Source organism: Bos javanicus, chromosome 10, assembly GCF_032452875.1.
Source record: "Bos javanicus breed banteng chromosome 10, ARS-OSU_banteng_1.0, whole genome shotgun sequence".
Lineage (NCBI taxonomy): Eukaryota > Metazoa > Chordata > Mammalia > Artiodactyla > Bovidae > Bos > Bos javanicus.
The window spans coordinates 88712715-88732522 of record NC_083877.1 but is presented as its reverse complement, the minus strand read 5'-3'; the positions used below and the strand labels follow the sequence as shown (position 1 = coordinate 88732522).

Sequence of the window (19808 nt, the reverse complement as noted above, 5' to 3'; positions counted from 1 at the left end):
GGAAGCAACATCAGAGGTTTCTGCTGAGCCTCTGAGTTCTTGGCCTTCAGCTTCCTAACAGTGGCAACCAAGATCTGTCTTAGAAAGGAAGAGAAATATACAAGAATCAGAAAGTGGATGCACAGTGGAAGGCTGGAAGGATTTCGGGGACAAGAAGTCAAGCAGATCACAACGGCACGTGGCATCCGCGGCCACTCCTACCTCGTGGCCTGAGTGGACTCACTCCCAACCTGGAATAAATGGCCTGCTGACCACGCTCTTGCCCTGAAGCCCCGAAGTGGTTTTTATTGAATCACAGTACATAAAGTCACCAAAGGGGTCACCATGACAGCTGTGAACTCACAGCTGCAACAGAACCTGGCTCGGGGGCCAAGCCACCCCAGGAAGGTTGGCACCTCCAGGGAGGGATGGCTCAAAGAAAGAAAACTCTTCTCCAGCAGTTCAGGGACCAAGCCCCTCTGCAGCAAAACCAAACGTCTGGCGAGTTAGATGTGCCCTCGGTGGGCTAAGTAGTCCATCTTGACCACAAGAAAGGTGAACAGAAGCAGGTGGGGCAGGTATCCAACCCAAAGGCACAGACGGAGAGCGGGAAAGCAGACCGTGGTGCCTTCCCCCTGGGAACGGCTGGAAACCCTCCCAGGACGTGGCCTGAGGCCCTGAGACACAGGCTTCACAGGAGAGGACTTCCAGAGGGGGAGCATGACAGTGCCACAGACAGGGATCGCGGGGCTCCACGGGGCAGAAACGGGGCAAGCGGGTGGAGACACGACGGAAGAATGAGGGGTGAAGAGACCCCCGAGCCGCGGCAGGGGCCACCGCCGGGCAGGGGGCAGCGCGTCCACTCAGTGTGAAGCAGGCAGCAGCCAGCAGAGCAGAGCCCAGACCCAGCCAGTGAGCCTCAGCCCCTTCAGGTGCAGAACGAGCTCCTGAAGGTTGATCTTCCATAAGCTGACGGCCTCCCTCAGAGAGATCCGGGCCCTTCTGAAGAGTGAACGGGTCTTCTGCTTCTTGTGCCTACAGGAGGGGCACGAAGGAAGAGAGAAGAGACGCAGAGTTGAGACGAGCAGCGGCACTTGGAAAAACGGAAGGTGGTGGCTCTGCCAAGTCACCACTCCGCCTCCCCCAGGAGACAACGGCTCCTGGTCACGCGATCAGACCACTGCCCAATCCGGGACCAGAGGAACTCAGCTGGTCTACAGGCGTTTTCCAGGTAAGTGGGGTAAGTAAAAGCAGATGTTGCACACCTCATCAAAGGCCTGGAGGACCCGCTGGGTATCATGTTCCAAAGTTTCTCTTTTTCCAAAAGTAGAGTTTATATTCATCAAGTCAGAATCCCCCAGACTCAAATGAAATAGCTCTCCCTAATTTTCTGAGGCTACGAATCACCTGGAAACCTAGTCAAGGTGGTCCTGGGAGGCTGGGGCCATGATGGATTCCACCCAGCTCAAGGCCTTCTGCACCAACAAAAGGACATGATGGAAACTGGTGTTTATGAGGATCACCTACTCAAGACTTTAGTTTGCTTTTTTTTTTTAGCCATACCACACAGCTTGCAGGACCTTAGTTCCCCAACCAGGGACTGAATCTAGGCCCCAGCAGTGAAAGCACCGAGACCTAACCACTGAGCTGCCAGAGACCTCCCAAGACTTCGTTTCCGGAACCTCAGAGGAAGAATGAATCGTGTTCAGCCCTTCCCTAGGCAGTGTATTTTGCTGTAACTCAGTATTTGATAGCGGGTACATGATGCATGTGGTCAACACTGCCATCACCTGTTTACCAGAATGACCCACTTGCTGCCTAGGATGGAAAGATGGCTTGAAGCTGACCAGGCCAGGCCTCCCCTCTTGGGTGCGAACACTCAGCCAGAGCATGGGCCTTCCCATGTATATGCTACCATCCAGTAGAAGAGCCTGGGATCCCCATTCCTCTACTACTGCCTCCCTGGGGAAGCACCCTTCCCTTCCTCATCAACACCTCCAGGATGCTGAGGCATCTGAAAAGACCTGAGATCCTGAGAGAGCCAGCTAGTGACATGTTTCCTGAGTCACAGCCACACTCACAGGGAAAAGAACACTGGCCTCGCTGCCTGGCGGGTGCTGGGGACACAGTCACAGGACCAGGCACGGATGAGATATGAGCCAGGGCATACTGATCCCAAGTCTGGGGACTCTCGGGTGGGACTGAGACTATCAGAAAATGCTGCAGACTTTATTGAGCGTAAGCGTCACGAGGAAAGCTTGACCAGGAAGCTGAGGTCCCAGAACCCACAATTTTAACCAGCAGAGGTGGCTCTCCTGGACCACCTTAAACATAGCCCCCAAGTGTCAGCCAGTTCCCTGGAGCTGGTTTCTGCCCCTAACTTCCTGCAGGGAGAGCTGGAGACTGGGGAGCTCAGGCCAGGCCCTGGGGGCTGGAGGAGAAAGGGGAGGCGTGCAGACCCCTGGGGTGGATCAGGGAGCTGGGGTGGGGTGGCAGGGGGAGGCCGGAGCCCACACTCACGCGGCCAGTGCTTTGATGCAGCATCGCGACATGTTGAGGAAAGAGCTGGCGCTGGCGCGGGTGCCCAGGGCAGCCTCGATGCCCCGCAGCAGGTCGTTGGTCTTGAAGATGAGCAGCATCTGGCGTGGCACACGGTTGAGGAGCTGGCTGATCTGGGGGAGGTAGTTGGCCGCGTGGTTGCGGATCTCTGAGTCCTGAACAGAAAGAGGCAGCCTGAGTGGGGCGGGGGGCCTGGGGCGGCAGCAGGCATCCGGGCTGCCAGCGATCGGAAGGGGCTGTGGGGAGGGTCCGGGAGGGAGGGTCTAACACAGCAGCCTCCAGCAGCACTAGGAACCTTCCCGGGGGAGAAGCTCAGCCCAAGCGGTGTTGTAGCCAGACGAACCTGGTCAGGACGTCTCCCCCAACTTCCAGCCCAGCACCGGACACCACACCGGAGCCTCATTTCTACTGCCTCTGCCGTCCTAGCTCCTTGCAGCTGAGGTCACCAATACCCATCCCCCAAGCCCCCAGGCCAGTACCGATGGGGCAGGGAGTCTACCTCCCCTCCTCACCAACTATCTGATGGGTCCCGCCTCTCAGCCCAGGGGTCCACCTTTGTGTTATTCTCCAAGGCTCTGTGCTGGCCACCAATTTTCAGGCCAGGTCAGGAATGACTCTTGGGAGCTGGTACTGGCTGAGTCACCAGTACTGGCTGAGGCCCCCGTCCCTCCAGCCAAACCCAGGCTGGTGCAGTCGAGACCTCTGAGATCCTGACCCCAAACCCAAATCCAAAGTCCTGCCCCACACCCTGCCTGACCCGAGCCCCACCAGATCTGTTTGCACAGCCATAGCCCATCACGGTCCTCCAGGCTTGACCCAGCATCAGCCCGCCCATGCCTAAGGTCCTCAGGACCTCGGGGCAGGATTCAGGGCTAGCCCTTGCCCATCCTGGTGGGTAAGTTTCAGGTTCAGTTTCCCAGCCTTCCCCATCCCTGTCATGGTTCTGAGAAGATAACTGCCTCCAGCCAGAGTCCTGAGTATAGAGCGAGGCTCTGATCCCGTCTCAGTCTCCAGGGAAGCAATGATGGCGATGGTGATGACAAGAGTCCATGTGTACTGAGCATCACTAAGGAACCCGGGCACTCTGACATGCTTGCGTGCGTTAGCTCATCTCATCTTCACAACAACCCTATTAGGCGAGCGTATATCCCCATTTGAGAGGAGGAAGCTGAGGCACTGAGAAGTAAAATAACCTCCCCAAGGTCCACAGCTAGTGAGGCAGGAGTCAAACCCTGGTCATTCAGCTCCCAAGCCTGCACCCTCACCAGCAGGCTACACTGCTTGTCATCTCACAGAGCGCCGTGCAGCCCAGGGTCCTCCCCTAAAAGCCGGGCATGCTGTGCCCACCTCCCAGCAGAACCCCAAGGGTCCCCAGAGGCAAGGTGTTGGGGGCATACGGGGCGAAGTCACACCAGGGCCCGGCGGTGCTGCCCAGCGCTTCACCCCGAAGCTGCCTCTGCAGCAGGAGCAGGACTCCAGGCCCTTTCAGGCACACGGGTGCACCGCCAACAACCGCCTCGCTGTGAACCTGAGATGTCCCCAGGCAGGAGCTTTCAGACTAGAACATCTCAACGTGAAGCCAGGCGCCAGGAGCCCTTCTGCCTCCCCAGCTCCCGTTCCCTGCTGCTTGCAGGGGCTAAGGCCAGATCAACGCCCCTCTCACCACAGAGGCCCCTCTAAGCGAGGTGGGCCTGGCCTGGCCACAGCCTCTCTGGACCCAAACGGAAGCCCCTGAGTCCACCCAGGCAACCCTAAGGGGCTATTTCTCAGAGCAGCACAGCCTTCAAGCTTGGCCCCTGCTGGATGCCTACCTGATTGCAAAGATAAAACTCTAACTTAGTTAATATAAACAGGTATCATTCACCAAGCACCTACTGAGTGCCAGGCGATCTTTTCCATCTTTGTGTTTTTAATCCCAACTATAGGCTGTGTGCACGCTAAGTTGCTTCAGTCATGTCCATCTCCGTGAGAACCCATGGACTGTAGCTCTCCAGGCTCCTCTGTCCATGGGATTTTCCAGATAAGAATACTGGAGTGGGTTGCCACTTCCTACTCAAGGGGATATTCCCAACCCAGGGACCGAACCCGGGTCTCCTGCGTCTCTTGCACTGCAGGCAGATTCTTTACGGCTGAGCCATCGGGGAATCCCGTAAGACCTGGTACAGCCAAAAAAAAAAAGAAATAAAAAGCAAACAGACAAAATGCAACTTGGCCCCATCCGCTTCTCTCCACCTCCACCGCCGCACAGTCTCAGCCCCAAGGTCTTTCTACCTGCCTCAGCCCCATGGCTCATCTTGCCCCACTCCAGAGAGAGACTTAACAGAGGGAGTCTGAGCATATCCTTCTCCTGCTCACAAGCTGTCCAAGGCTTTGTTTTGTCCTGGGAAAGAATCTTAACTTCTCCTTGCATGATGCTCTCCCAGTCCAGCTGCCATTCGCGTGTCAGCCCAGCACGCCCCTCACTGACTCAAGACTCCCCAACCTGCCCCCTTAAGCCTCCCTTTGCCTGGTTGCTTTCTCCAAGTCCCTCCTCTGGCTGATGCCTTCCTTTCTTTTATCCATCTGGCTGCACCAGGTCTCAGTGGCCGCACACGGGCTCTTGGTTTCAGTATGGGGGATTCCTTCCCTGACCAGGGATGGAACCCGGGCCCCCTGCATTGGGAGTGTGGAGTCTTGACCACTGGGCCACCAAGGCAGTCCCTGGTGCCCTTCTCATCCTTCAGGCCTCAGCTTACATGTGGACTTCCCAGTGACGTCTCCTCTAGAGCACCCCCCCACCCCACATCATCACTGCTGCTCTGCTGGCCTCTCCCTGGCACCTCTAACCTGTGATCACGCCATCTACCTGTTTGTGTACCATCTGTCTCCTACCTGTCTCCCTCTGTCACAGTGCAAACTAATGGAAGGCCTGTCTGTTCACCACTGGGGTCCACAGGCACTCAGTCCAGCGTCCAGCAACCAAACAACGTTTGTTCCATGACCAAATTTCAGAGATGACGGGGAGGCCCTCTGCATGGGTTATCAAGCAGAATCATACCCCTGTTCAGCAAAAGAGGGAGAGGGCCTCTCTTCTTCTGAGGCGATGCACCAAAAGCTGCGTGAGCCTGGGGCAACCGGCGGTCATCTTTGCCACCAAGTTTTCTGGGAAATGATGGCAACTTAGTGGAAAGCGGAGCCAAGAGATGGCAAGACGTGGCCTGCTAGGGGGACGTTGTTGGAGACTCTGGACCCAGCCATTGCTAAAGCCCCCACCCCAAGGCAGCTCATGGAGGAGGACTCTGAGGCTGAGAGAGGTGATGAGAACCCTCCAAGGGCAGGCCACCAGGAGAAACAGGGGCTGGAATCAGAGCCCAGGGCCCTCTACCACACAAGCAGAATCCAGTCCCTCGCGGCAAGCGTGAGCCCCTCCCCACAAGGACACAAGCCAAGTCTGCACAGGCCTGCCAGCTGACAGCCTAGGAAGATGGGAGGCGATTCCACGAGGAACTGAGACGCCTGGGCAAGAGCTCACCCTGAGCCAGGAAGAATAAGCCCCGCGTCTGGCCCTGCTGTGGGGTAGCGATGAGGACACATACAGAGAAGGGCGCTCCTAGGGCGGGCCTCACCCTGGCCCCGGGGACTCTTGAGCCCTGGGGACTCTGGAGCCCTGGGGACTCTCGTCTAGAGTCTGTTCCACCACAAACTCCATAGCATAATAGGACAGAAGCAAGCCTTTGAGCACGGCATGAGGAACTGAAGCCCCCTCCCCACAGGGCACCCTAGATGAACCCCGTGAGGGGAGACGGTCCTCAGCAGGAGATAGCAGGCAGTACCAGGCTCACTTATGAGTCAAGTCTCTGGGGGATGCCCAGAAGTCCTGCAGGAGAATGTGGCGGAAGGCTGAAGTCTTGAGAGGGCAGGTCGGAGTGAACATCACGGGGCCCGGGTTATACAGTCAACGCGACCTACTTAATCCTCCAGGTTGACAAGGCCGGAAGGGGGACACAGAGGCACGCCGCTCCCTGTCCCCCAGCTCCCCCCCGGGGACACTGTTTCTCCCACCCCACCCCGCTCCTCGGGCAGGACCTCTCTAATTCTACCCTCTCTACCCAACTCCAGCCCCACCGCCCACCAGCGTGCTCTCAGACCCTGGGTTGGCACAGTTCCACCCTTGGCCCTGCCCCCTTGCCTCCTCGGGGACAGGACAGGACCGGGAGCCGGGGGCACCCACCTCTGTGGTGGTGACAGGAGTCTGGCCGATGCCCTTGTTGACGGAGTCCCAGGACCGGGCCGTCAGCATGCAGGCGAACAGGGGGTAGAGGTCGCCGGCTCCCAGGCGCTGGCTGTACTTTCTCACGCTCTGCATGTCGGTCCAGATCAGCGACTGCCAGAGGCGACAGTAGTCCAGGCGGAACTCTTCCGTGAGCGCCTACAGCGGGGGCAGCATGGCAGGTCAGGGGACAAAGACCTTGTCTCCACCTGGTGTGACCACCGTGAGCAGGGGCGGGGGAGACCATGACACCTGTCCGTTCCCCCCATAGTCAGCCATCCTTGAAGATCCAAGCACAAAGCTACTGTTGGGTCAGCCTTGGTCCTGGAGAGTGTTAGAGGCTACCACCAGCCCACCAAAATCTACACTCCCCTTTTCTTCCCCCGTACAGGCTACCACCAGGCCTTCCTCCTTTTTAGATGTAGCCCTCTGCCTGAGTGCTGACCGATGGGATGTGTCAGAAGCTCCACTTCCAGACCTGGTCTGTGAAAACGTTCCCAGGCATATTCCTCTGAGCCCTCACCCTACTCCTGGGGGCTGGTGGGCGAGACCCTCAAAGAGACCCCGGGAGGTGCAGCCTCGGTCAGCCTCTGCCTGCGGGCTCCTCCACGCACCCCGGACTGGTGTGTAAGCAGGCAATGAGACGTCTGTTGTGTCTGGGCCATCACTCATTTAGGGGCTGTGTCCACCCAAAACTAACATGCCCAGCATCACTGAGCCTTTCAAAGGAATCCCAGGTTTGGGGATGTGTGTGCGATCAGAGCTCTGACCAGAGGAGTGGAAGACCAGCAGGGAAACCTCGCCAGAACCATTGGCTTCATGGAATCAAACCAGGACCTGGGATCGGCAGGGAACTTGTCAACTTCCCGGAAGCAACACATGGCTCACTGGCACCAGCTCTCTGTCCCCAGTTCCAGAGGATGGAGTCAGGGTCATCCAACTCTGTGAGTTTCCCACCCCTCCATGCTTCCCCACTAAACACGACCTCCTCACTGGAGCTGAGTGACCCTGCCCCCTGCCCCATCTAAGCTCATCTGAGAGCAGCTCACCTCCCAGGGTCTGGCTGGCCTGGGTTTCCCTGGGGAAAAGGGATTTTTTTTTTTTTTTTTTGGCAGCTGACAAAGTCGATTCACACATCCAGGTACAATCTCATCGACCCCTCAAGGCTGCCGCTAAACGAGGGATTATCATTCTCACTCTGTTGTTGGTGTTCAGTCACTCTGTCATGTCTGACTCTTTGCGACCCCATGGACTGCAGCACACCAGGCTTCCCTGTCCATCACCATCTTCCGGAGTTTGCTCAAACTCATGTCCATTGAGTCAGTGATGCCTCCAGTCAACTTGTCCTCTGTCACCCCCTTCTGCAGAGGAAGCTGGGGCTCAGAGAGCTTGGAGAGCTCATGTGAGCATGACTTGCACAAAACGATGGCCCTAGGGTGTAGGGCAGCGCCCTCTCCAGCTACCTTGCCATCTGATCCTGTTTCTGTGGTGGACAGGGGAGTTCAGAGGGCTCTGAACCAGGCAGGAGCAGAGCCTGGGGCCGGCCGGTGGGAAAGGGCCCTCCTACCTGGTACAGCCCGTGGTCCAACAGGACGATCTCCACCTTTCCCGTGTCCGGCCGCTTCCGCACCAGCACGTTGCCCGGGTGGGGGTCACAGTGCACAAAGCCGTTGACAAAGATCATCTCGCTGTACATCCTGCCCAGGTGGCGTGAGATCTGAAAGAGAAGGGAGCCGGGTGGGAGCTGCACCGTGCTACCACCTGCCTCAGAGACTGGCTGCTCAGGCTGGCCACCTTCAAGAGGAAGGCCTGAGCAATCATGGTGGAAGCGATGGCTTGAGACCCTGTAGTTCTTGAGTTGACGAGAGAAGCTGACCGCTAATCCGGCTTTTCCTAACTTTAGCTCCACGTTCGATTCAGCTGGAACTCAGAAATGTTGGGGGTGGTCCCCAGGCATCTGTAGTTTTTTAAGCGTCCAGGGTGATTTTAACGGATGGCGAGACGGGAGAACCGCTGCTTCTAGGGTTCCTAAAGGCTGTAACACCCACCTCTCCACACTTCCCTGTTTTTTTGTGAGTCTTTTTCCCTTCTTTCTTATCACTCCCTCTTCACTTTTTCCCCCCAAAGCTGAATGCGGGTTGGAAAGCTGGGTTGGGGGTAGGGATCATTCTCTCTGCCCCTCCTCCAAGGCCGGGGGTGCTGAGTACCAGGGACAGGTGGCCCCAGCATCTCCAGGTCAGCTCCAGGGGCACCTGGAGTCACATGCCCGCCTCCCCTCTCCCTTCAGGCCCCTTTCCCTACTCCCCTCCCCAGCAAAGCCCAATGCTAATCTGATTTATGATGTCTGCACAGAAGAAATGACACTGGAGAGGCCATTTAAATCATCCTGTCAGGGCCGCTCTCCCTGCCCAGGCAGCCTCCTTATCTCTACTCCCTTTTTATTAAAGCTAAAAGCCTTTTCCCAGCTAGGGAACAGCTGCTGAAGAGAGGCAGACCCGGCCCCACAGATGGTCTGTTGACAGGTTTCCAGGGGACAAAGGGATGCTCATCCCAGGAAGCTGATGTCCTGAGGGCACACGCTGCCCTCAGTATCCCTCAGCCTCGCCTGGACCCCATGGGCACTAACAAACATATCTCAGCCAGAGGAGAGGAGGGGCCCCCGGGGTAAGGAACACGGAACTAGGGCCTTAAGATAAAGACTCAAGTCCTTTCCTTGGCCTGCGTGTGTGTTCAGTCGTTTAGTCGTGTCCGACTCTTTGCAACCCCTGGACTGTTTAGCCCGCCAGGCTCCTCTGTTCATGGGACTTCCCCGCAAGGATGCTGGAGTGGGTTGCCATTTCCTCCTCCAGGAGATCTTCCCAACCCAGGGATCGAACCCATACCTCCTGCATTCTCTGCATTGGTTCCTTGGCCTACAAAGTCTGCTTTGACCAGGCCCAGCCTCCATCCCTGGTCTCAATCTTGTACCACTGACATTCCAGCCATAATTGATCTCTTTCTCTTCTCAAATAACCCCTGTGCCTTCCTACTCTGGTCCTTTGCACATGATGTTTGTTCCAGGAGCATCATTCCATTTCCCCTTCACCTGGTTCACTCCTCTCTTCCTTCCCATCCCAGCTGAGCATCATTTCCCTGGGGATGCCTCCCCTGCCCTCCTAGATTAAACGAGGTTCTCCTGCCATACACTCTCATAGGATGCTGCAGACTGTTCCTTTTCCTTTTTTTTTTTAAACGGTGCTGCTTTTTGTTTTGTTTTCAGTTTTATTTATTTATTTTTGATGGGGCTGGGTCTTCATTGCTGTGCAGGCTTTTCTCTAGTTGCAGCAAGCAAGGGCTCCTCTCTAGTGTAGCCCTCACCTGTGGTGTGCAGGCCTCTCATTGTCCTGGGCTCTCTTTCTCGGGGGCACAGGCTCTAGGGCATGCAGGCTTCAGCACTTGGGGCACACGGGCTCAGAGGGGCCCTCCTGGGCTCTAGAGCACATGCTCAACGGTTGTGGTGCACGGGCTTAGCTGCTCTACAGCATGTGGGATCTTCCTGGACCAGAGATCAAACCTGTGTCTCCTGCACTGGCAGGCAGATTCCTTACCAGTAAGCCACGAGGGAAGGCCTGTAGTTTGTTTTTTTTGTTTGTTTTTTTAATCACTAGCACACTCTTTGTGTTCTTATTTGATTAACAACCATCTAGCCCACTGTTGTAAGCTCCTATGATGACTGGAACTGATTGTTTCATTACATAGTTTCATTGAGGTCTAAGTTCCATATCATAGACTGGCTCTGTTATCCATCCCCTTGCCTGTAAACAGGCCAAACATGTGAATACAGGACTCTGCCTTCAACATGAGTGAGACCCTGGTCTCTCCACATTTTTCTGAGATGCCACGGTTCTCGCCTCTGATGCTTATCCTAACCCCATTAGTCTCCTCTGAATCCCAATCCATGATAATTGACCTCAAATTCAACCATCAAGAATAATTCTACTTTAGTAACCACAGCTGTCATCCTTATTAAAGGGCCCTAAAACTAAGCACAACTGTTATCCCCATTTTGCAGATTAGGAACTAAGATTTGTCAAAGGTTTAACTTACCCAGAGCCACCTGGATGGAAAGAAGCAAAGCCAGGATTCAAACCAAGTGAAACCTAGGCTTCTAGGAACCATAATTCTATACTGGCTCACAAGGACGTCTGCACTTCTCAATTGAACTTCATGACCTTGAACAAGTTAGTCAAACTGTCAGCTTCAGTAACACAGAAATAATAATAGTGCCACCCTCACAGATGACGGTCGGGCAAATGACAGCATCGTAGTGCTTAGAACCCAGCATGACGCCCGCTAGTGCCCCTGATTCCTCATAATACTCCTGGAGGGGCCGAAGACTAGGTTTCAATGTACCTGTTTGTTTTTTAAGAAGTTAGTTTATTTACTTATTTATCTCTGGCTGCATCAGTTCTGAGCTGTGGCACGCGGGTTCCAGGGCGTGTGGGCTCAGTAGCTGGGGCGTGTGAACTTAGTTGCTCTGCAGCACATGGGATCTCAGTTCCCCGACCAGGGACTGAACCTGAGCTCCCTGCGCTGGAAGGCAGAATCTCAATCACAGGATCACCAGGGAAGTCCCTACTTGTGCCTTTTAAAGGAATGATGGAATGAGGGTTAAAGAGGCTAACTGAAGTCCTGAGGCTCCGACTGTGCCATCAGGGCCCTGCTACCACGCACTCCAGCTCCCATCATTTCTCCTGGGGGGAAAGGAACCCAGTACCTCAGTGTCTGTTGGCAGCAGGAACAGCCTTTGCCCCGTGTCAAGTCTCAGACTCTGGCTGAGATGGGGGCTATTTCCTGGGAGAGGGAGCCAAGCCAGAGCCAGTCCCTGGATGAGCCAGCAGGTCCCTACCTCGGCACCCCCAAGAACCCCTTTTAGGGAGGCTCTTGGGAGCTCTATGGAGCCGAACCCTGAAGGGCCGTATCTGCCAAACCAATTGCATTTATTAAGTCATAATTCATTTTTATTTGTCAAGGACGCATATGAGGTCCAATCAGGGCTCCTGATCAGCCCAAGATAAGCAGGGCAGCCAGATGGAGCTGACGGAATTTCAGCCCAAAGCAGAGAAATGACATTTCATTTAGTCTGAGCCAACCTGTCATGGGGAGATGTATGATCTCCTCGAAGCTTTTTGAAATATTGCTGATCGCTATAGGCCCCATATTACGACATTGAGAGGTGGCCCCGAGGGGTCTGGGGACTCAGGCTGGGGGAGCCTTGGCCCATGAGAACTGAGCTGCTGCTACGGGAGGAGGAAGAGCAAGAGGCTGCCGACCGAGGCTCAAATGCAAAGCGTTAGTCTCTCAGTCGTGTCCGACTCTTTGCGATCCCGTGGACCGGAGCCCGCCAGGCTCCTCTGCCCATGGGGATTCTCCAGGCAGGAATTCTGGAGTGGGTTGCCATGCCCTTCTCCAGGGGATCATCCCAACCCAGGAATTGAACCGGGGTCTTCTGCCCTGCAGGCAGATTCTTTACCACCTGAGCCACCAGGGAAGCCCTTCCCCATCTGGCTGCCCCTACCTGACATCTTTCCTTTTGGGGGCTGTTTCTGATGTTCATTTTAACCAGATATCACCTGGACAGGCAGATGGGGAAGGCAGAGACAGGACTGGGGTCCAGCCTGTGCCACTGGCTTCACCCTGGGGCCACCCTAGCACTGCCACTGCGGGCACAAGCAACCTGGCGGCCAAGTCACCTCCCCTCTCAGTCTGGATCTAAGTTCCCTTAGCTGATAAGTGGGACTGGCCCCATCTATTCTACTTCCTCGCAGAGCAACCTTGAGATTCAAGGTCAAAATGTGACTGCACAAAAGGGAACGCACTTTACACAGTATACTATATGACACAAAGATGCTTGCTTTCTATAATGAAGTATCTTATTATTTTAAACTTGGGAGAAAATATACCCATTATCACCATCAAAGAGTAATTTTCAAAAAGTTAAAAAACTTGAATATGGTACAAATATAGACTGAACATGTGTCAGAGGTTGTGAAACTCATCAATACAGGAGCCCACAAGAAGGTAGCTACTGCTAAGTCACTTCAGTCGTGTCCAACTCTGTGCGACCCCATAGACGGAAGCCCACCAGGCCCCACCGTCCCTGGGATTCTCCAGGCAAGAACACTGGAGTGGGTTGCCATTTCCTTCTCCAATGCATGAAAGTGAAAAGTGAAAGTGAAGTCGCTCAGTCATGTCTGACTCTTTGCGACCCCATAGACTGCAGCCCACCAGGCTCCTCCGTCCATGGGGTTTTCCAGGCAAGAGTACTGGAGTGGGGTGTCATTGCCTTCTCTGCAAGAAGGTAGAGCTAGTTCAAATTGAAGATTTTCAGGGACTGGGAATTTATGGGCATTTAAACAGGAATAAGAGGCTAAGATTCCAGGATTAGATACAAAACTGGTTATTGGCTGACTGGGCAATAACGAAATCATAACCTTTGGGTTATCTTTTCCAGTGGGGAGGAGTTATTGGCATCTCTACTGGATAAGATCTACAGGTTGACATATGACTTCAGCCTAAGCCCTTAATTGTCAACAGCAAAGTCAAACAAAAGTACATTCCCTTAGATACTAAAAAATCCTCAGGTAGGCTGCTTAAACAAATGCTCAAGGATGACTTTGAAAGGACAAACTGCACACTCCCATCTCTAAATTTGGGGTAGCTTTTCCTTTTCCTGGCCACACTACACAGCATTTGGGGTAGCTTTTCCTTTTCCTGGCCACACTACACAGCATGTGGGATTTTAGTTCCCTAACCGGGGATTGAACCCAGGCCTCCTACATTGGGAGCACAGACTCTTAACCACTGGACCACCAGAGAAGTACCTCAGTGATTTTTCTTATCTATCAGAGTTGCAGTAAATTGTAAATTGCCGAGAGAAAGGCAGCCAGTCCCCTCCCTCCTACTCACAGAAGCACCGAGAGTCGCAGAGGAAACCTAAGGCCATTACTGGGTACAAAACCCTCTCTCCATCCCTTCCATATACCTGGTTCTATCTCCTCCTCAAGAACAAACAATTTTAAATGAGGCTGCAGTGAACGTGGGCGAGCAGGTATCCTTTTCATATGGGTTTCATTTCCTTTGGATGTATACCCAGAAGTGAAACTGCTGGGCTATATGGTAGATCTATTTTCAGTGTTTTGAGGAACCTCCATATGGTTTTCCATAGTGGATGCACCAACTTGCATCCCCACCAACAGTGCACAAGGGTGCCCTTTTCTCCACCTCCTCACCAAGGCCGTTATCTCTTGTCCTCTTGATGACAGCCATTCCAGCAAGTGTGAGAGGATGTCTCATTGTGTGGTTTTTATTTGTATTTCCCTGACAAGTAGTGGTGGTGAACACCTTCTCGTGTGCCCCTTGGCCATCTGTATATCTCCTTGGGAGAAATGTCAGCTTCTCTAAGGCTGCCCCTTACCCCGTTAAGGGCAGTTATCTGCCTAAAGACCGGAGTCCCGCCTTTTCCCAATGGTAACAGCTGACACTCTGTGCCACCCACCATTTCAGGCAAGTTATCTGAACGCACAGCCACCTCTGCAGGAGACAGGTGAGGGAAGCGAAATACAAAAAGAGGAGGCAGCTTGGTTACCTGGCCAGCAGTTAGTGAAACCAGGGTCCAATCCAGGCGGCCTGGCTCCAGGGAGCACAGTTTCAATCACCAACCCCTTCTGCTTCTCCACTCACGGGAAAGCTCCTTACTGGAGGCAGAAACTGCACCAGAAATCCTCTGCAGGTCCCCACAGCAACCAAGAAAGCATTCCATTTGGAGAAAAGAGGCACAGTGGGAAATCCAAGGCTGTTTGTCTAACCAAAAATACACTGTTAACTAAAGCCATAGTATAGCTCTTTTTAGGGGAAAAAAAAAATCAGTGACAAGTTTTTAACAGTTCCATGTAAAAAGAATGTGCCACTCACATAAGTGATTTCAGTAATCATGTAACCCCTTTATGTTTCTAACAGTAGGGAGGGGAAAAAAGAACAGAAATCTATTTTTTTTTAAGTCTGAATAAAGAATTAAATTAGTAAATAATATCTAAATCAGAGTTATTTTTTTATTTTTCTCAAAACTTGAGTTGGTTGAAAGCACTTTAATTATTCTATAATTACATGGATTAATGTATTCCCACCCCCCATGGGAAAGTCTATGTTCTTGGGGGTGTCATGGAAGCAAGGCCAAGATATTAATAATCACACAAGTAGCCCGATATTAAGTATAAAAAGGTTAGTAATTCGAGCTCTCTTTGTCGTTCCCCTGGTGGCTGCCCAGGCTTCTAGAGGCAGAACCACAGCCTTCAGGGCCAGACAACTGCCCCGACCACTTTCCCCTCCGCCTCAATCCCACCCCTGGGATATATAAGCCTCAGTTCCTCACTGCTTCCCAATCACAGAGTGGTCAATCTCGGCCAGCGAAGTCCCTGAGAGTGAAGACAGAGGGGACTTCAGCCACACATGGCTGGGAGATGTAGCGAGGAAGAAAGAGGAACTGGGTTCACTGACAGGAACCTGGGGGAGTTTTTCTCATCTCGGAGCCTCCAGGAGCTCGGTGAGAGCTTCTCTAGACTCGGCTTGAACCGGGACAGTGCTTGAGAACGAGGGCATGGAGTATCCACAGGCCAATAAGGGCTCCTGGCTAGTGACACTCACAGGGTCATGACTACCAGCGGGGCGGGGAGTGGATCCAGGGGCCACGGCTCCAGGAAGACACAGATATCAACCTCTGACATCCCCACTATGGGCAGCAATTCACTCTGAAGAAATATGTGTCCACATCCATCCACCCTACCGAGGTCAGTATTTAAAAAAAAATGACCAAAGAGTTTTTCCCTAAATTTCCCCCTTCTTTTGGCAAATATTTTATTGCCAGAGTTCCAATAAAATAGGCTGTGCTGAGTATGGACTGTGGGTCCTGCCCCACCTGCTTCACATTTCAATCATCAAACAATCCAACACTTGTTTTTTTTTTTCTGGCTGCACCACAGGGCGTATAGGATCTTAGTTCCCTGACCAGGGATCAAACCTGTGCCCCCTGCGATGGAAACATGGAGTCTTAGCCACTGGAAGCACAAGTCTTAACCACTGGACCAGAAAAGCCCCTGATGCTCTCTTGCATCCACTTTACAGCAGGCAACTGAGGTTTCCCAAGGATGATGTGCACCCCCAAGGCGACACAGTTCTTAAGCAGCAGAGCCAGCGCGAGAATCCAAGAAGGCCAACTCCAAAGCGATGCTGTCCCCACTCGTGACACCCCCTGCTGTTGGGGAAATGAGTCTCCAGGAGCCCACTTGTGCACCTAGATGCCCTCCAACATCCCCGAGCTTCTAACGACCTGATGTGAGAGCTTACAGAGAGGGGGCGATGGGAGGAGATGTTTTTACTCTAGTGATTTCAGTTAGTCTTGTTGTTAGTCGCTCAGTAATGTCCGACTCTTCTGTGACCTCAAGGACTGTAGCCTGTCAGGCTCCTCTGTCCATGGAATTTCCTAGGCGTGAATAGTGGAGTGGGTTGCCATTTCCTTCTCCAGGGGGTCTTCCTGACCCAGGGATCAAACTCATATCTCCTGAACTGGCAGGTGGATTCTTTACCACGGAGCCACCAGGGAAGCCCTGTGATTTCAGTAACCGGAGTCTTTGTGCCTCTTCGGCTTCTCCTCCCTGGTCTTCTGAGTGCCTTCCACCACACAGTCAGAGAGGCTCCTAAATGGGAAATGACACTGAGCACTAAGGCAGAGTCCTGAACAGCACGAGCTGGGATCGGGCAACAAGAGGGAACCCCCCAGGCAGTATGGCTTTTAGAAACAGAATGCTCAACCAATGACCACTGATCACCCCTGAGTGGACACACTCATGGACAGCAGAGGTAGGTGGACAGGAGAGAATTAAGAAGATTCTCAGAGATTCTATGGAGGAAGACGTGCCGCTATGACTAATAATGTCATGAATTATAAATGACTTTTTTTTTTTTTTTTACAAAACCTCACAGCCTGCAAGGCCTGCACAACCACCCCACGAAGGAAGTACTGTTATCCTTACAATTGTATAGATGAGGAAACCCAGGGGCACCTGGCCAATAAATGGCAGAGCCATGCACACCCCCAGGGGGCCCGATTTCGAACCCTCTGCCCTGCCTGCCACACGCCCAAGCTCAATGACACCTGGCCAGCCCACTTCTCCCACACTCTGTCCACAGCTCTCCTATGGCTCTGACATGCCAGGCCTGCACACAGTAGGTACTCAAGAAACATCTGCTGGAAAACACGTTTGAGATCTCTTCACTGCTTCTCCAGTGACGCGGGATGGAAAGACTACCAGAAAGAAGGAACATGGCGAGGGGAGCTGGAAACACGTGTGATGGAACCCAGGCCCTGACTGCCCTTCCTCACCAGCCCAGCTAAAATGACTGGAAAGAAGGCAAAAAAGGCTGAGACCCCCCGCCTCCCCCCGCAACAGTAGAGAGTAGAAGGGCCAACAACAGCAGGCAAAGCGATTAGCAAGGCTATGTTTGCAGGGGGAGCAGACAGCCACTGAGAAATGGCGCGGCAGGCGACAGTGGGGAACTGGATGACAGCTGTCTCAGACCAGAGAGGCCAGCCCAGCAGGGCCCTGGGACCTCTGAGACACAGGCTGGGGTGCAAAGTAAGACCTAAACCTCCAGATCCCCTCCCGATCCCGATGGAAGACATGATTTGCTCTCTGGAGTGGTAAAAAGACAGATTCTGCCACACACACCACAGACCAGAGCGCCACCCTGAGGACAGAGGACCCGGCCCAATTCCACATAATGACCATGCAGAGCACTCGGCCCTCTTTCCCCAGCAGGCTCCTGGGCCTCTGGAGTGGACAGGCTGGTGTCTCTTGCAAGCCCCTCATCTCTGCATCCAGCTCATCCTTACCGGACTGTGCATGTAGGCCACCAGGCCTCTAGTCCCCATCTCATCCAACCCCAGCTCCTGACTTTGTCACCTTTCTCTCGGCTAATTTCACACAAATTCAATAGGGCCTCGGCCCAGGTAGGGTCTTAAACACACTCTCACTAAAATCCAATTAACCTTCAATAAAGGTCCCGCAATCAATAGTCATCCTGTGGCTTGAGGAGGCTGCATCCAGCCCAGGCAAGCACGCTCCCACATGACCTTTATTCTTAATGAAATCAATGACAGTCACTGTCACCAGCTCTTAAAGTGACTGGCAAATATGATCACTGGGTCAGGCCCTCAGTAATATGCCGCTTCTGGGCTCAGAGCAGAGACGAATGAGGGCCCCTGCAGGCTGCGGGCACTGCAGGCCCCATACTGGGCAGAGAGCCCACCTAGGCAGGGCAGCCACGTGCCTGGATGCACAAAACAGCGGAGGTGAGGCCTGAGGGCCCACCTGGGGCAGCCAGGGGCCCCCTGGCCCTGTGGCAGGTGGCTCCTGAACTCCAGTGAGTGTCTGAACCACCTGGAGAGTTTGTTAAAATGCTGATTCTCGCAAGCCCTCCCACCCCAGATTCTGATAAGTCGGTTTGGGATGGGGCCCAGGCAACTGCATTCAGGTCTTATCTCCTGGCAAGCCGAGAGCGGCTCTTCTGTAAAGTATCCGAGCAGAACAGACCCTTAAGAGTCCAGCTAACCCAACACCTCCAGTAAGCATATTGAGGCCCAGAGAAGGAAGCAATTTGTCCAAGGTCACACAGCGGTCCACTGGCAGAGATGGAACCTGAACCCAGGTCTCTGGCCCGCTAACATGGTGTTTTCTTAGCTGAGTCTATCAGGAACTGGCCACTTAGACTGGTCTTCAGGTCCTCACATATGAGGCCCAACTGGGCTGGGGTGCTGTGGGGTGAGGGGGGCCTCTTCAAGGGAAGTGGGGACGACTAACAAGTGCTGGAGGGATCTGCAGCCCTGCCCATCTCCCCTCCAGAGCCACTTCCTGCTGAGCCAACAGCTTGTAGCAGCCAAGATGCCACTAACTACCCTTCCCCCCAGGATCGTGGCAAGATCTGCCTCTGGTCACTCCCCCCGTCCCCCGCAGGACATGCCAAGTGACACTCAGCCAGGCAGTCCTCAGCAGGGACAGTCACGCCAGGGACAGGCCCACTCAGGCCCACAGTCCTAGGGAGGCTTCGGAACCTCAAAAGTTTGTTAGAAACTTCCATTCACATGGAGTCTTTCACGCTACTCACAAATATACACACACATATACACACAAATATACATACACACCCCACTAATCTTCCATGAGGCCTGTGGCTTTGACGTTGGCTGGGAATTGGGAAATTAACCTAATAACAGGTTAATTTCTGCACAGCAAGGCCTGTTCCTCGTCCACTCCTAATATCACTGATGGTCAGCAGAGCACATGGCCCACCGCCCACGGCCTAGTCTAACGTTCCTCTGCAAGGATTGAATGACATCATCTCGGAACACTACCAAAGAGCCTCCCAGGTCACGTAAACCCTAGAAGCCAGGGGCAGGGGCTTAAGAGGAGAAGGAATTAAGACAGTATGGTATTATCAGAAGGACAGACCTACAGACCAAGGGAAGAGAACAGAGCCTCCAGAAAAGACCGGCAGCGGCCTGATGACAAAGATGCCAGGTCTAAACTACCACGCGGTATGATGCCATTAACACGCAGTTCAGGGAGGTGACAGAGGTCAGAACAGCGGTGGCTCTGGGGGCAGTAAGAAGGCTGTGGACTCTGAGGGGGCATGAGGGGCCTGCCATGGGGCTAGAAATGGCTTGTGTCTTTGCCCAGCTGGTGAGTACATGGGATGTCCATATGACAACACACGAGGTGTTCCATGAAGATCTGAGACCTCATGTAAGTTATCTTCCTTCCCTGAGTCCTCTTGATTCTTCATCCCTAGAATGGAGACAAGACCTCCCTCCCTCCTAAGATTGTGACACAGAATGAGCATGGCACCCAGAGTCAGGCAGTGAGTAAACATCAATGGTCAAAGGAGGTAACAGAGAAAGGGCAAGCCCCAGGGATGATGATAATAATGA

General features: G+C 53.7%; 1 protein-coding gene across 2 annotated transcripts in view; it reads right to left on the bottom strand.

Moving 5' to 3' along the window:
• Positions 1-259: 259 nt before the first annotated feature.
• ADCK1 (aarF domain containing kinase 1) overlaps positions 260-19808 on the bottom strand; it is a 132213-nt gene continuing 112664 nt past the window's right edge. For both annotated transcript variants that reach the window (XM_061429590.1, XM_061429591.1), the window contains 4 exons: positions 8355-8504; positions 6749-6946; positions 2500-2693; positions 260-1014 (listed from right to left, as the gene is read on the bottom strand). In XM_061429590.1, coding sequence (XP_061285574.1) covers positions 843-1014; positions 2500-2693; positions 6749-6946; positions 8355-8504 — 714 coding nt within the window. In that variant the 3' untranslated portion in view covers positions 260-842. The remainder of the gene's footprint in view (positions 1015-2499; positions 2694-6748; positions 6947-8354; positions 8505-19808) is intronic.